Source organism: Nyctereutes procyonoides, unplaced genomic scaffold, assembly GCF_905146905.1.
Source record: "Nyctereutes procyonoides isolate TBG_1078 unplaced genomic scaffold, NYPRO_anot_genome, whole genome shotgun sequence".
NCBI classification, from domain to species: domain Eukaryota; kingdom Metazoa; phylum Chordata; class Mammalia; order Carnivora; family Canidae; genus Nyctereutes; species Nyctereutes procyonoides.
In genome coordinates this window covers 502,661-520,120 of record NW_026575143.1, presented here as the reverse complement: position 1 = coordinate 520,120, position 17,460 = coordinate 502,661, and the positions used below count along the sequence as shown (strand labels likewise).

At 36.4% G+C, this 17,460-nt stretch overlaps 1 protein-coding gene across 1 annotated transcript; it reads right to left on the bottom strand.

The window, feature by feature from the left end:
• Positions 1-12,945: 12,945 nt before the first annotated feature.
• LOC129499053 (ubiquitin-conjugating enzyme E2 B-like) lies at positions 12,946-13,407 on the bottom strand. The gene has a single exon (XM_055308653.1). It carries the CDS (start codon positions 13,405-13,407, stop codon positions 12,946-12,948), a length of 462 nt encoding a protein of 153 aa, XP_055164628.1.
• Positions 13,408-17,460: the final 4,053 nt, after the last annotated feature.

Below are 17,460 nucleotides of genomic sequence, written 5' to 3'. Positions count from 1 at the left end.
TATTCATCAGAGACACACAGAGAGAGGCAGAGACACAGGCAGAGAGAGAAGCAGGCTCCATGCAAGGAGCCCAATGTGGGACTCGATCTTTGGACCCTGGGATCACACCCTGAGTTAAAGGCAGACGCTCATCTGCTGAGCCACCCAGGCATCCCTGGGCCATTGTGTTTTCATTTTCATTTTTCTTCATATATTTTTTAAATTTTTGCTTTGATTTCTTGGTTGATTATCCATTGTTTAGCAACATATCATTTAATTTTCATGTATCTGTATAGTTTCTAGATTTTTTTCCTTGTGGTTGATTTCTAGTTTGAAAACATTGTTGTCAGAAAAGATGTATGGTATGACTTCAATCTTTTTGAATTTGGTAAGAGTTGTTTTGTGACCAAATATGTGATCTATTCTGGAGAATGTTCCATATGCAGTTGAAAAGAATGTGTACTCTGCTGTCTTAGGATGAGATGTTCTGAATCTATTAGATCCATCTGGTCCAATGTGCCATGCAAGGCACTGTTGCCTTGTGATTTCTGTTTGGATGACCTGCCAATTTTTTTTTTAATTGTGTATTTAGGTCCCCTACTAGTATTGTGTTACTAACTTAATGTTTATTTTTAGCTGTTATGTTACTGAAAGCTCCCACAATGGGTCTATAAATATTTAGTTGTTATATTTTCTTGTTGGATTGTTCCTTTTATGATTATTGTTTCTTTCTTTGTCTTTTGTTACAGTCTTTGTTTTATAGTTTATTTTGTATCATATAAGTATTTATGATCCCAGCTTCCTTTTCACTTCCATTTGCATGATAAGTGCTTTCCTACCCTTCCCTTTTAGTCTGCATGTGTCTGAAGTGAGTCTCCTCTAGGTGTTTTATAGATGGATCTTGCTTTTTCATTCATTCTATCACCCTATATTTTTTATTGGAACATTTAGTTCACTTACATTCAAAGTAATTATTGATAGGTATGTCCTTATTATCATTTTGTTACTTCTTTTATGGATGTTTTTGTCGTTTTTCTCTGTTTTCTTATCCTGATCTCTCATGGTTTGCTTGTTTCTTTGGTATACTTGGATATTTATTTATTTATTTATTTATTTATTTATTTATTTATTTTGCATATCTATTACTAGTTTTGATATACGGTTACCATTAGGTTTAATATAGTACCTTATGCATATAGCAGTATATTTTAAATTGATGATTGCTTAGGTTTAAATCCAATCTAAAGCACTGGGTGTTCTTGGATGGCTCAAGAAGTTAAGCATCTGTCTTCAGCTCAGGTCATGATCCTTAGGTCCTGGGAATGAGCCCTGCTGAACAGGGATCTGCTTCTCCCTCTCCTTCTGCCTTTCTTCCCTGCTCATGTTCTCTCCGTCTCTCTTTCTGAAATAAATAAATGAAATATTTTTAAATAAATAAAAGCACTAAAATTTTACTCCACACCCCCCCATGTTTTAGAAATATGAAGTCATATATTGCCTCCTTTTATTTTGTGAATCCCTTTATTGATGTTTATAGATATACTTAATTTTACTACATTTGTGCTTTCTACTTTTCTTACTCCTGTTGATGTTCTTCCTTCCTATTCACAAAAGTCTTTAGCATTTCTTAAAAGGGTGGTTTATTGCTTGTGAATTCCTTTAACTTTTCTTTGTGAAATTTTTATCTTTCATTCTATTCTGAATGATAGGCTTGCTTGACAGAGTAATCTTGACTGCAAGTTGTTTTTTTTTTTCTTTTAGCACTTCGAATATATCATGCTATACCCTTCTGACATGCAAAGTTCATACTTAAAGCCATCAGTAGCTTTATAATTGTGCTTCTCCATTGGTTTTCTGACATCGAATTGTAATCCAAATTCTGTAACTCTGTGGGAGAGAGGACTGTTTCTGATTGTTTCTTTCGTGGTGAGTTCTTCTTTCTAGTCATTTTACTCAGTGCAGAGTAGCTTTTTTTTTGTTTTGTTTTTTGTTTTTTTTTTTAGAAAGCACTTTTTTTTTTAAATTTTTTATTTATTTATGATAGTCACAGAGAGAGAGAGAGAGAGAGAGAGAGAGAGGCAGAGACATAGGCAGAGGGAGAAGCAGGCTCCATGCACCGGGAGCCTGATGTGGGTTTCGATCCCGGGTCTCCAGGATCGCGCCCTGGGCCAAAGGCAGGCGCCAAACCGCTGCGCCACCCAGGGATCCCCCAGAGTAGCTGTTTGAGTGCGCTGCATCAAGAATGTCAACCACAACCTAGATAAATTTCACTCTAGATAATTCTGCTGAGGTCGGAGACCAGAAATTGAAAACAAGTGTCAGAATGAAATTAAACAAAGGAATCACTAAAGTGAAAACAAATTTTAAAACAAAGTAGTAAAAAATAAAATCTGGGAGTCCTAAAGAAGAAGAGAAAAAAAATGAAAAGAAAACAATAAGAAAAAAGAAAAAAAAGGAGACAAAAAAAAGGTGGGTATTGGGGGATGGTGGTGAAGAAGTTGTAGTGGAGGGAAAATGTAGTCTACCTGAGGGGTTCTAGAGGGTGATCCTCTTGTTTCTCAGTATATTAAGTTCTGTATTTTAGAAGATGCTCAGTCCCAAATTTATATAAGCCAGAAATATTTGTAGAGGGCCCCAACATTGCCCACCAAAACATAAATGAGATAAAAGAGGGGGGCAGAATGGGCATGAAGAGAGAATAAAATCGCACAGAATGAACCAGCATGGTATACCACTCAGTTCTGGGTACATACTGGTCATGATTTAGAAGGTATTAACTTCCACCATTGTAGATTAAAATGAGACAGAGAAAACAAAAAAACACAAAACAAACAAATAAACAAAACATATCTTGTATATCTCCCAAAATTAAGCTGAGTATGTTGAAGGGAATCTAGAAGTGGAAAATATATCTAGGACCTGTAATCGTAGAAATATGAAAGTCAAAAAGAAGAATCTTAAAAATGAAGAGGTGGTAAAATATTGTAGTTGAGTGGGAAAAGAGAAAAAAAATGGAAATTTACAGTCTGATATAAAAATGAGTTGTACTGGAAAAAGGAAGGGGAAAAAAAGGATGGGTACCCTCTTGTTCTATATACTGTAAATCTCTCGACTTCCCCTAGAGCTTTCCAGCACTGCTCAGTCAAGAACTTGCTCTTCCCTCGTTCTCCTAGCTGATTCTGGGGGAGGGGCCTGCTGTTTTGATTCTGAGGTGTGTGTACATGGGGGAGATGCCCCATCCCCTGACAGGTGCAGGGCTCAGTGGGAGCTATTTGTCCTGTGAGGCCCTTGTTCTCTGGTGGCCCCACTCCATTCCAGTCACAAGGTGGGACAACAATACTGACGGTGGCCAGGTCTCTAGCTCTGGAGTCAGCTCCCCCCAGTAACTACCCAGTCAGCACTGGGCTGGATGCTCCACAGGTGGAAGGCGCTGATCTGCACAGCCTGCAGTGTGCCCGGCAGAAAGTGAGTCTTTGCTGTCCTATACCCTCCCCGCCTCCACCAGTCCCGGGGGGAGTGCTGGGTCACCAGCTGTGTCTGCCCAGCACCCTGGGATCCGGGGCCTGTGCTGCTGGAATCGCGCTCCTGGGGCTGTGTCTCCCGAAGGCAGCGGGGCGCAGACCCCTCTTTCCGGAGCCCCTGCCTGTTCACTGGCTTCTCCCCAGGCTCCACCGGGTGTGTGCTCCCGCCCTTTATCGTTATCAGCCCACAGTCTGTGGTGCGCCCCCCCCCCCCCCGCACTTCCTCTATTAGTGACTCCGGGAAACTGGAGGCTCCACTACTGCCCTTCCTGCAATTCTGCCAGAGTTTCATGCTAAGCGCCTTTCCATCCGGGAATAATCTGGTGCGGATTTTTAAAGTTCCTGCTTCTCCAGCACTGGGGTTTCCTGTCCTGGAGACTCGCCACCCACTCTTAGCGCAGCTCCTAGTGGGGGCTCCTTCTCCACTTCTTTTGTTGTTGTTGTTGTTGTTTTCTGCCTTCCTACCTTGTTAGAAGTGAAAAACCTTCACTCTGTAGCGTTCCAGTTGTTCTCTCTTTAAATCTCAGGTCAAATTTGTAGGTTTTCAGGATGATTTGAAAGTTATCTAGGTAAGTTGGTTGGGACAGGTGACTTGGGGACCCTACTCCTATGCCATCTTGTCCTGCCCCCCAGATCTCTCTTTTGAAAAAGTATAAATAGATGTCATTAGTGGTTGTCAAGTATCTTTGGATATAATTCTTTGAATAGAGGATGGAAATCATTTCCCTCAGAATTAAAAGTATGGCAGAGATTGTTCAATTGTGATGGAAACTAGGTGGATGTTCACAAATTGTCCCCCTCTTCTGCCTAGGCACAATTTACACATTTCCCGGACTCCTTTGTTTTTTAAATTAAAGATGGGGCCATGTGATTTAGTGTTGGCCAGTAGGATGTAGGATTAAAGTGAAGTACAGACACATAATTTTCCTCACAATCCTATATATTCTCTCATATACAGGATTGAATGCTAGTTTGAATGCTGAACAGAGGTGATTCAGTGGTGGATTCCCATTAAAACTAGTGGAACCTCAAATTGTAGAAGCTGAAACTCTGAGTAACTGCCCATTCTGCCACTAACTCATATTCAACGCCATGGATGAGAAATAAATAGTGTTAGAAGACACTAAGATTTTAAAATTCTTATAGCACAAAGATCATTTCTGACTAATAGTAAATTGTGTAGCTATTAAGTCTTTGGTAGAATCAGCATAGAAAATAATTGTATTTTAAATAATCTTTTGAATCAAATGTGTGCTTTGGTGGCTCAGAGGTTAAGCATCCAACTCCTACTTTTGGCTGATGTCATAATCTCATGGGTTGTGAGATCAAGCCCTGTGTCAGGCTTCTCATTCAGTGGGGAGTTTACTGGAAAGATTCCATTCCCTCTGCCCTCCCCCTATTCACATGCTCTCTCTGTCCAAATAAATAAATAAATAATAAATAATAAATAATAAATAAATAAATAAATAAATAAATAAATAATAAACTTTTGGATTATTATATACAGAGATGATCTGTGTACATACAGATATAAATAAATATTTATGTGTGCCTTAATAAATAACTTTAGAGAGAATACCCTTGTAATTCTTACCTTGGTTAATATATGGAACAGCAGTAACCTAGAAACCCCCAGCATCTTTCTTATCCAACCATCTAGAGGTAAGCCACCATCCAAATTATTATTATTAATTTTTCTTTTTTTCTTTAGTTACAAACCAACTAAATAGTGTGTGTTTGGGGGGACTTATTTTTGTCTATTTTGCCCTTTTAATTATTGAAGTCCTTTTTATATATCTAACTTAATTAATATTAGGTTTTTAAGATTTAAAGATTTATCTATATTGTACATAGAGCTAGTTTGCTCATTTTCATTGCTGTGTGTTCAAACATTTGGAGATTTTCTAGCAACAATTTAGTTATCTATTTGTAGCAGAATTATTTTTGGTTAAAGAATACCATTGGCACAAGAATTTGAAATTTGTTCAGGTTTTCTTGATTGCTCAGGACATGACTGACTTTTGTAACATTTCTGCTTGTGCTTAAAAAGAATATTCTTTAATTACTGGCTGCAATATTCCATATAGGCTGACAAAAGAATGTTTGTCAACCATATTGTTTAAATCTTCCATTGGCTCCTATTTTCTTATTGTCTTACTAATTCCTGAGGAAAATTGCTACAATCTCTTATTATTGTTGCTGATTTATATATTTGCCTTAAAGTTTGTCTAATTGTACATTATTTCTGTCATTACATGCATACAAATTTAAAATAATTTCTTCTTTTTGAAAACATTTTGTCATTATCATTTTATGGTTATCATCATTATTACATGATAAAACCAATGTATCATTTATCATTGAGAATCATCTTAATTTCTGAAATGCTTATTTTAAAATTAATTGTAGGGACTCCTGCTTAAGCACCTGCTTTCCGCCCAGGGTGTGATCCTGGAGTCCCAGGATCAAGTCCCACATCAGGCTTCCTGCATGGAGCCTGCTTATCCCTCTGCCTGTGTCTCTGCCTCTCTGTCTCTGTGTTTCTCATGAATAAATAAATAAAAATCTTTAATAGAAAATAAACAAAGTTAGTTGTTGATATTAAAATAAGAATGCCCTGCCTCTTCCACTGTTTAACTTTTACTTCTGTATCTTCACATCTTATACACTTTTGAACAGCACACATTTGGTTTAGATATTCTATCTTTTATTAATACTTAGCTATTTTTAACTACAGCTTAAGTAAACATTTTTATTTTGCTCTTGCCATTTATGTCACTTATTCTATATTTTCTTTCATTTTCTTTCCTTTAGGTGATTTATACATACTTTCTTATTCCTTTGGATGTTTTAATATATATTTTCAATCTCCCTTCAGTAGGTTTTTAAAATTGAAACTGTAATTCTAAGAGGATAAGTAATTATTTCCTAAATTACAACCATACTGTACCTTAGATTTCCCAGAACTTACTTTTCTTAAAACTGAAAGTTGTACCATTTGATTAGCATTTCCCAATTTCCCCCATTCCTCAACTCTGGTAATGACCATTCTACTCTTTATTTCTTTGAGTTCAATGTTTATAGAATCTTCATATAAATGAGATCATATAGCATTTGTCTTTCTCTGTCTTAATTATTTTACTTATGTTAATGATCTTGAAGAGGACTATCCATGTTGCAATGAATTATTTCCTTCATTTCTTATTGAATTATATCACCTAGTTATTATCTATCTATCTATCTATCTATCTATCTATCTATCTATCATCTATATCCATTAATGCACGCTTAAGTTGTTTCCGTGTCTTGGCTATTGTGAATAATGCTACAATGAACATGGAAGAGCAAATAGCTCTTTGACAGGGTGTTTTAACTTCCCTTGGATATATAGCTAGAAGTAGAATTACTAAATCGTTTGGTATTTCTATTTTTAATATTTTAAGGAAGCACTACACTGTTTTCCATAGTGACTATACCAATTTACATTCCTACCTCAGTGCACCAGAGTTCACTTTCCTGCACATACTTGCCAGTATTTACTATCTCTTGATTTTTTTTGACAATAGTTGTTACAACAGATGTGAGATGACATCTCATTGTGGGTTTGTTGCTGTTGTTGTTAAAGATTTTATTTATTTATTTATTTATTTATTTATTTATTTATTTATTTATGAGAGACAGAGAGAGAGGCAAAGACATACGTCTCAGAGGAGTAGGCTCCATGCAGGGAGCCCGATGTGGGACTTAATCCCCTGACTCCTGATCACGCCCTGGGCCAAAGACAGGCTTGCTCAATCACTGAGCCACTGAGGCAACCCTCAGTGGTTTTGATTTATATTTCTTTGAGGATTAGTGATTTTGAGTACCTTTGGTATACCTGTAAGCCATTTGTATGTCTTCTTTGGAAAAATTTGTATTCAATTCCTTTCCCCAGTTTTTAAATAGGTTATTATTATTATTATTATTATTATTATTATTATTATTTGTTTTGTTATTGAATTGAATGAGTTCTTTTTATATTTTGGATATTAACCCCTAATCAGATATTTGTTTTGAAAATATTTTCTCCCAATGTATAGTTACCTGTTCACTTTTTTCATTGCTTCCTTGTTGTGCAGAAGCATTTTAGTTGATATATTTTAGTTTGAGATTTAAAGTTAATTTTTCTTTAAGTATTTGGTAGAATTCATATGTGAAGCCATCTGATTCTGGGCTTTTCTGTTTTGGGAAGTTTTTGATTACTGATTCAATTTTTATGCATACTATTGATCTGCTCAGATTTTCTATTTTTTCATGATTCAGTCTTGATAGGTGGAAGCTGAGGCCAGCAGCAAGAGTCAGGGCCAACCGTAGGCCTACTGGTATCTGCAGGGGCTCTGGCCATGGGTATGCACTCCCATGGCTGCAGGGTTTCCTCTGGTACAGCTCTGCAGTGGAGGCCAGTTTTGCAGTCATGCTGGATTCATTGTAAGTATACAACTGGAGGGGCGAGCTTTAGATAAGCCTAGTAATGAAGGCCAGGGATAGGAGTAGGGCCATGCCTCAGAGCTCATAAGCAGCTTTGGGGGCCTGGACTATTGATGTGTGCTTCCTTGGTTATAGGATCTCACCACAGGATGCACACTGGCAGAAGAGGATGGTCATGTGAGTCAGGCCTGCCAAGGGCAGGTGCACAGTTGGAAAGACTAGACCCAAGCACTGGCCCAGTGCTACAGGTCAGCTGGGGAGATCTAAGTTGTCATTCTGTCCTTGGACAGTTGCAGAGCCCTAAGCCGGTTACCAGTATGGGACAGAGTGCCAGGGATTGTGGAGGTACTCAGCATCTGGAGTTTTTATTTTATTTTTTTTAAATAATAAATTTATTTTTTATTGGTGTTCAATTTACCAACATACAGAATAACACCCACTGCTCATCCCATCAAGGGCCCCCCTCAGTGCCCGTCACCCATTCACCCCCACCCGCCGCCCTCCTCCCCTTCCATCACCCCTAGTTCGTTTCCCAGTTAGGAGTCTTTATGTTCTGTCTCCCTTTCTGATATTTCTCACACGTTTCTTCTCCCTTCCCTTATATTCCCTTTCACTATTATTCATATTCCCCAAATGAATGAGAACATACACTGTTTGTCCTTCTCCGATTGACTTACTTCACTCAGCATAATACCCTCCAGTTCCATCCACGTTGAAGCAAATGGTGGGTATTTGTCCTTTCTAATGGCTGAGGAATATTCCATTGGATACATAAACCACATCTTCTTTATCCATTCATCTTTCGATGGGCACCGAGGCTCCTTCCACAGTTTGGCTATTGTGGACATGGTTGCTAGAAACATCGGGGTGCAGGTGTCCCGGCATTTGATTGCATCTGAATCTTTGGGGTAAATCCCCAGCAGTGCAATTGCTGGGTCGTAGGGCAGGTCTATTTTTAACTCTTTGAGGAACCTCCACACGGTTTTCCAGAGTGGCTGCAGCAGTTCACATTCCCACCAACAGTGCAGGAGGGTTCCCCTTTCTCCGCATCCTCTCCAAAATTTGTTGTTTCCTGCCTTGTTAATTTTCCCCATTCTCACTGGTGTGAGGTGGTATCTCGTTGTGGTTTTGATTTGTATTTCCCTGATGGCAAGTGATGCAGAGCATTTTCTCATGTGCATGTTGGCCATGTCTATGTCTTCCTCTGTGAGATTTCTCTTCATGTCTTTTGCCCATTTCAGGATTGGATTGTTTGTTTCTTTGCTGTTGAGTTTAATAAGTTCTTTATAGATCTTGGAAACTAGCCCTTTATCTGATATGTCATTTGCAAATATCTTCTCCCATTCTGTAGGTTGTCTTTGAGTTTTGTTGACTGTATCCTTTGCTGTGCAGAAGCTTCTTATCTTGATGAAGTCCCAATAGTTCATTTTTGCTTTTGTTTCTCTTGCCTTCGTGGATGTATCTTGCAAGAAGTTACTGTGGCTGAGTTCAAAAAGGGTGTTGCCTGTGTTCTCCTCTAGGATTTTGATGGAATCTTGTCTCCCATTTAGATCTTTCATCCATTTTGAGTTTATCTTTGTGTATGGTGCAAGAGAGTGGTCTAGTTTCATTCTTCTGCATGTGGATGTCCAATTTTCCCAGCACCATTTCAAAATACCATGGACTTTCTTCAGAGAGTTAGAACAAATTATTTTAAGATTTGTGTGGAATCAGAAAAGACCCCGAATAGCCAGGGGAATTTTAAAAAAGAAAACCATATCTGGGGGCATCACAATGCCAGATTTCAGGTTGTACTACAAAGCTGTGGTCATCAAGACAGTGTGGTACTGGCACAAAAACTGACACATAGATCAATGGAACAGAATAGAGAACCCAGAAGTGGACCCTGAACTTTATGGTCAACTAATATTCGATAAAGGAGGAAAAACTATCCACTGGAAGAAAGACAGTCTCTGCATCTGGAGTTTTTATTTTATTTTTTTAATTTTTTTTTAATTTTTATTTATTTATGATAGTCACACACACACACACAGAGAGAGAGAGAGAGAGAGAGAGAGAGAGAGAGAGGCAGAGATACAAGCAGAGGGAGAAGCAGGCTCCATGCAACGGGAGCCCGACGTGGGATTCGATCCCGGGTCTCCAGGATCGCGCCCTGGGCCAAAGGCAGGCGCCAAACTGCTGCGCCACCCAGGGATCCCGCATCTGGAGTTTTTAAAGGCAAGTAGCTGTGGTATGAAATATCAAAGAAATCTGAAGATGATCTACAGTAGCAGCTCTGCTGGTTGTTGGTTTCTTTGATGGCAAAAATTACCAGGGTCCTCTGCAGAGCAGGTCATTGGGAACTGGTCACCTGTGATGTTTGGCTCGTACTGATAGCCCTTGCTTTTCTTTTTTTCTTCCTCTCCCTCTCTATACATCTCAGTACTACTGGTCGCTAGATGGAGTGAAACCAAAGCAGATCCTTAGTGCAGTGTCCCAAATGGTAGGGGAAGATGTTGATCCTGGTCTCCCTTTCACAGTGAGGGGAAACCTTTCTGGATGGAGAGTTCACTATTGGCTCTGAGTAATGTGGGCTTGTGGGATGCAGTCAAATTTAGCTTTTCTATAACTGCACTTTGTGCAGTTATTCTTAGGTTTTTTGTTTTGCTGTGTTGCTGAAGTTTCTTAAGTGAATTCCTGAGCTTTCCCATAGCTATTTTTGTTCCCTAATTCTTGATTTTTTTTGTGTGGTTATGGAAATCAGGGTCTGCTATTTGCCTTCCGGGTGACATTATGGTAAAGAAAAATTTTAATCAAGGCAAAACTTCTTCCTTAATAATATAAAAGAACAAACTAACCCTTGAGTTATATGTATCTTTTATTGAACAATTTCTTCAAACATATTTTTACATGCCAAAGACTATAAATAATATAGTTTTATAAAGTCAACATTGAATTACTTACATAATTACCACTTTATGTTTTGTCTTCCTACATCACATGATGTAATTCAGATGAGTTGCCATCTGAGATTCCTTATGCTTTAAAATGTCTTTAAATGTCTCTACCATTGGAAATCTCTTCAAGTTTTACTTTCTGTGAAAATGTCATTATTTTCTCATTATCCCTGAAAGATATTTACAGAGTATAGAATTTAAGGATGGCAGACATTTTTCCTGTGTGTGTTCCAGATCCCATTGTTCATACTGCCAGCTATATACTCTCATTGTCTGTTTTAAGATTTTTTTCTGTATACTAGATATTTTGCTACTTTACCTTAATGTGGTCAGTTGTGAACTTTTAAAATTATATTTCATATTTATTCAATTTGAATTTGTAGATTGTTTTTTTTGAAGCAGTACAAACAGCATTTAATAAAATAAGAGGGGAGACTCTCATATACCTACTGTATATTAAGAGTCAGTCATTGGAGTAAATGTCTTCAGAAGCTACACTTTGTCTCAGAGCTGAATATGAAAGCATCACATTTATTATGACCAAAAAAGTAGCTGTAAGCATGTTTTTTTTTTTTTGGCCATTAATTCCAGTGAATGGACTCTCATTTGTATGAAAAGCTTTTTAAGACCATACAATTACCCTAAAATTTGCAAATCATAACTTTTAAAGGGAAAAAGCACTTAGTCTTCCAGTGTCAAACTTGGCTTAATAAATAGAAGCTGTAGACAATGCCATCCTACAGTCTACCAATAGAGAAGCTGTTAGCTTACTAAACTAGTAAGAACAGGAGAGAAACTATTGAAGTTACTCAAATAGCTGTTTTTAACTACTAGAAAGACTACACAGGTGGTTCAACAGAATTTACTTGTATATTTTCCATTTTCTGTACTATTTGAAGGCATAGGATAGCTTTGTATAAGCTTTCAACAATACTGTATTTTAAATTTATCCAGTAAACTAAGATGCAGTACAACTTTTATACAACTTAAGAGATTAAAAAAAAAATCTCCACAAGAGAAAGCAACTCAGCAGGCCCTGATGTTGAAACATTTTTCCAAAATAAATAGATATGCAATTGCATTAAAAGGCAGTTTTCAAATATTTTAAGTTACACCAAGATTCCTTCCAAGTATCTGCCTTACTAAACCAATGCAACCAATTCTTACTCAGTGTTAATAGTGGGGTGTGAATTTGGATAAATGTTTAATGTTTTACTTTCTTCATTATCAAAAATCTTTTAAAGTGCTATCAAGCAGCAAAATAAATTGCATTAGCTCTCTATTCCCATAGAGGTGCCAACTCCTCATGGTAGAGGTACAAACTGTGAAATTGCAAAAGGTACAGTTTAACAGTAAGTAGTGCATGAAGAAACAATAACAAGTGGCCTAAATACAGAGTTGGACAGAATCAAACCAGTTATATCTATAATTACTCAAGTGAAATGGATATAGTTTCTTTCAAACATTCAAAATAAAGTTTGAAAATTATAACTTGGTGTTTAGAATCAAATTTGAGGAATTTCCTGATAAAATAGAAATCTGTTCTTTTGAAATTGGAAATGAAACTACTATCAATTGATGGAGAGCTAGAGACTTATTAACCCCTCCTAAACAGATAAAGAAATAAGTGACATAGTCTCTTGCACTGAAGTTATGTATATTAACAGCTTTACATGTAATATTCATATATAAAAAACTTTAAGTGCCTTTCTCCAATTTAAAAATCTAAAGAATTCAAAAATAAGGCATTCAATATTTGAAAAAAGTACAGATTTACAAAATGTGTATTATTCTGTCATGAAAACTTCACATCAACATTATACACTTGGAAAAAATACAGGATATATTACCAATTTATGTAAGCAATAACTTAGTTCACACCATGCAATAAAAAGTACATTAATCAAGATACACAAGCTTTTGAAGGACTTTTTTTTTTCCTGAAGAATTCTTAAAACCTGTGGCACTTAAAATTCGTTAGCCTTTCTACTGAGAGGTAAATTACACACAGCAATGATGAAAAAAATTAACAGATCAGTTGTCTATCGTGAATCATTCCAGCTTTGTTCAACAACGGCCAAAACTCTTTTCTCATATTCTCGTTTGTTTTCCTGATGAAGCTGTGCTGCCTGGCTACTGGCTGGACTGTTTGGATTCGGTTCATCCAGCAGAGACTGAATTGATGTTAAGAGAGAAAATACATCATATGTTGGACTCCATGGATTCTGAAGGATATCTAAACATATGCTACCATCAGCATACACATTTGGATGAAACATTTTGGATAACAACCTAACAGTTGGTGGTTTATTTGGATACTCTTCAGAAAATTCTATTACTAGTTTAAAAGTACCATCTCCAAAGGGTGTCCCTTCTGGTCCAAATATAACTGTATTCCACTGCATAATGTTGTTTTCAGATGGTGCTCCACTGACACCCACAGATGGGTCCTCTTGCAATTGCTTCAAATCCCACACGAGCCTCTTCTGGGCGGGAGTCGACATGCTCCCCAGCTGTCCCGCTGTCAGTCTGTAGATAAGTTGTTTCATCACTTCTGGAAAATTCTTGATCATTATTGCTTCAGATATTGCCACTGACCACTTTTTTTGTCTAAATGAATTTTAATATATTTTATGTTAGATCTTCTCATTCTGTCCTATTCTAGCTTATTCTCTTCCTTTTCTTTTCTTTTTTTTTCCTGCTATTTTTCCTCCTTATCCTTGCCTGTGTATGACACTCTAATTTCTTCTATCTTCTAACACACAAATTCTTTCTACATCTTTTTCAAGTTTGTTATAAAGTTTGCATACAAAGTTTTTAATTATTGTTACTCTGTTTTTGGTATTTAAGTAAGTTTGTGCTTTTCATTTTATTTTCTACTTTACCTATTTTAGTTATCTACTCTTGGCAAATGTTTTCATACTTGTCTTTTATTTCTGTAAATTTAGGATCACAAATGTTTTCAGTTTGTATCTGATAATCCCAGTATCTGAAATCTTTATGGATTGATCATTGTAGTTCTTTGTTTTAATCAGTACTTTCTCAGTTCCCCTTACTTTTATAATTCTTGCTTTTCATTATTTTTACTTATTTTCCTTCAAAATATTTGTAGGAAGAATATAAGGATTAGAATGTAGTGCATTCCTTTAGAGAATACCTTTTTTTTTAGAGAGAATACCTTTTTAAACATTTTCCATGCATTATATCCTCTAATTTTTACTCAATTGCCATCCACCCACTTTATAGAGTTAGATTGAATTATTCTGTTCCATCAATCAGTTTGATCGTTGATGAAACATTTCCTTTTTTAAAATTGTTGAAGTATATTTGATATACAATTATATATTAGTTTCAGATCTACAACATTATCTATCATCTAACACCTATCTATATCATCTGTCTTCTTTTTTTACTTTAATTCCAGTAAGTTAACATATGATGTTTCATTAGTTTCAGATGTTTCACTGTTTTTTGTCGTGCTATACTGATTTGCATGCCCACCAATAGTGCACGTAAATTTTAGGATTATTTATTGCAGTTCTGTGACAAATTCTATTGATATTATGATAAGGATTGCATGGGGTCCTGTAAATTGCTTTGGGCAGTATGGATATTTTAACTATATTAATTTTTCCAATCTATAAGCATGGTATATCTCTTCATGTTTGTCATCTTCAATTTCTTTCATCAATGTCCTATGGTTTTCAAAGTACAGATATTTCATCTTCTTGGTTAAATTTATTCTTAGATATTTTATTCTTTATTGGTGCAATTGTAAATGGGATTATTGTTGTAATTTCTCTTTCTGCTACTTTGTTATTAGTGTATAGGAAGATAACAGATTTCTGTCTGTTTATTATGTATCCCAATACTAAATTCATGTATCAGTTCTATTAGTTTTTTTGGTGGAGTCCTTTGAGTTTTTTAAATATAGCATCATGTCATCTGCAAATAGTAAAAGTTTTACTTCTTCCTTATCAGTTTGGATGCTTTTTATTTATTTTTTGTTGTCTAATTGCTGTGGCTAGAACTTCCGGTACTATTTTGAATAATATGGTGAGAGTGGAGATTCTTATCTTATTTCTCATTTTAGAAGGAACACTTAAGTTTTTCAGCATCAAGTGTAATATTAGCTCTGAGTTTTTTTTTATATATGGCCTTTACTATATTGACATATGTTCCCTCAAACTCCACTTTGTTGACAATTTTTATCATGAACAGATGTTGTATATTGTCAAATGATTTTTCTGCATCTATTGGGATAATCATATAATTTTTGTCCTTTTTTTGTTGATATGTGTGTCACATTGATCAATTTGTACATATTGAACCATCCTTGCATGCCTGGGATAAATCTTACTTGATCATACTGAAAAAAATTAAATAAATTCTTGATTTCAGGTTGCTAATATTTTGTTGAGGATTTTTGCATTTATGTTCATCAGAGATGTTGGCCTGTGATTTTCATTTTTTGTAGTGTCTTTGGTTTTAGTATCAGGATAATATTAGCCTCATAGAAGAAATTCAGAAGTTTTCTTTCCTCTTTCATTTTTTTGGAATAGTGTGAGAAGAATAGCTTTAATTATTCTTTAAATGTTTGGTAGAATTAAGTTGTGAAGCTATCTAGTCCTGGACTTTTGTTTGTTGGGAGTTTTTTATTGTAGACTCCATTTCTTTTTTTGTTTGTTTAATTATTTTATTTATTTATTCATGAGAGACCAAAGAGAGAGAGAGAGAGAGAGAGAGAGAGAGAGGCAGAGACACAGACAGAGGGAGAAGCAGGCTCCATGCAGGGAGCCCAATGTGGGACTCAATCCCAGGTCTCCAGGATCAGTCTTGGGCTGAAGACGGTGCTAAACCACTGAGCCACCTGGGCTGCCCTAGACTCAATTTCTTTACTGATAATAAACCTGTTAAAATTTTCTATTTCTTCCTGATACAGTTTTAGAAAATTATATGTTTCTACAGATTTATCTATTGCTTTCAATGCTGTCCATTTTGTTGGCATACATTTTACCATAGTATTTTCTTATAATGCTTTGTATTTCTGTAGTGATGTTTGTTGTTATTGCTCCTTCATTTTTTATTCTGTTTATTTGAGTTCTCTCTTTCTTTCTCTTGATAAGTCTGGCTAAATGTTTATTAATTTTTTTTGAAACACCAATTCTTGGTTTCAAAGGTCTTTTCTATTATTTTCAGTCTATATTTCATTTATTTTTCTTCTAATCCTTACTATTTCCTTCCATCTACTAACTTTGGGCTATTTGTTCTTTCTTTTTTCCCCCTAGCCCATTTATTTATTTATTTATTTATTTATTTATTTATTTATTATTTATTTAATTTTATTGTTTTTAATAAATTAATTTTTATTGGTGTTCAATTTACCAACATACAGAATAACACCCAGTGCTCATCCCGTCAAGTGTCCCCCTCAGTGTCCGTCACCCATTCACCCCCACCCCCCGCCCTCCACCCCCTCCACCACCCCTAGTTCGTTTGCCAGAGTTAGGAGTCTTTATGTTCTGTGTCTCTTTCTGATATTTCCCACACATTTCTTCTCCCTTCCCTTATATTCCCTTTCACTATTATTCATATTCCCCAAATGAATGAGAACATACACTGTTTGTCCTTCTCCGATTGACTTACTTCACTCAGCATAATACCCTCCAGTTCCATCCACGTTGAAGCAAATGGTGGGTATTTGTCCTTTCTAATGGCTGAGGAATATTCCATTGTATACACAAACCACATCTTCTTTATCCATTTATCTTTCGATGGACACCGAGGCTCCTTCCACAGTTTGGCTACTGTAGACATGGCTGCTAGAAACATCGGGGTGCAGGTGTCCCGGCGTTTCATTGCATCTGAATCTTTGGGGTAAATCCCCAGCAGTGCAATTGCTGGGTCGTAGGGCAGGTCTATTTTTAACTCTTTGAGGAACCTCCACACGGTTTTCCAGAGTGGCTGCACCAGTTCACATTCCCACCAACAGTGCAGGAGGGTTCCCTTTTCTCCGCATCCTCTCCAACCTTTGTTGTTTCCTGCCTTGTTAATTTTCCCCATTCTCACTGGTGTGAGGTGGTATCTCATTGTGGTTTTGATTTGTATTTCCCTGATGGCAAGTGATGCAGAGCATTTTCTCATGTGCATGTTGGCCATGTATGTCTATGTCTTCCTCTGTGAGATTTCTCTTCATGTCCTTTGCCCATTTCAGGATTGGATTGTTTGTTTCTTTGCTGTTGAGTTTAATAAGTTCTTTATAGATCTTGGAAACTAGCCCTTTATCTGATATGTTATTTGCAAATATCTTCTCCCATTCTGTAGGTTGTCTTTTAGTTCTGTTGACTGTATCCTTTGCTGTGTAAAAGCTTCTTATCTTGATGAAGTCCCAATAGTTCATTTTTGCTTTTGTTTCTTTTGCTTTCGTGGATGTATCTTGCAAGAAGCTACTGTGGCCAAGTTCAAAAAGGGTGTTGCCTGTGTTCTCCTCTAGGATTTTGATGGAGTCTTGTCTCACATTTAGATCTTTCATCCATTTTGAGTTTATCTTTGTGTAT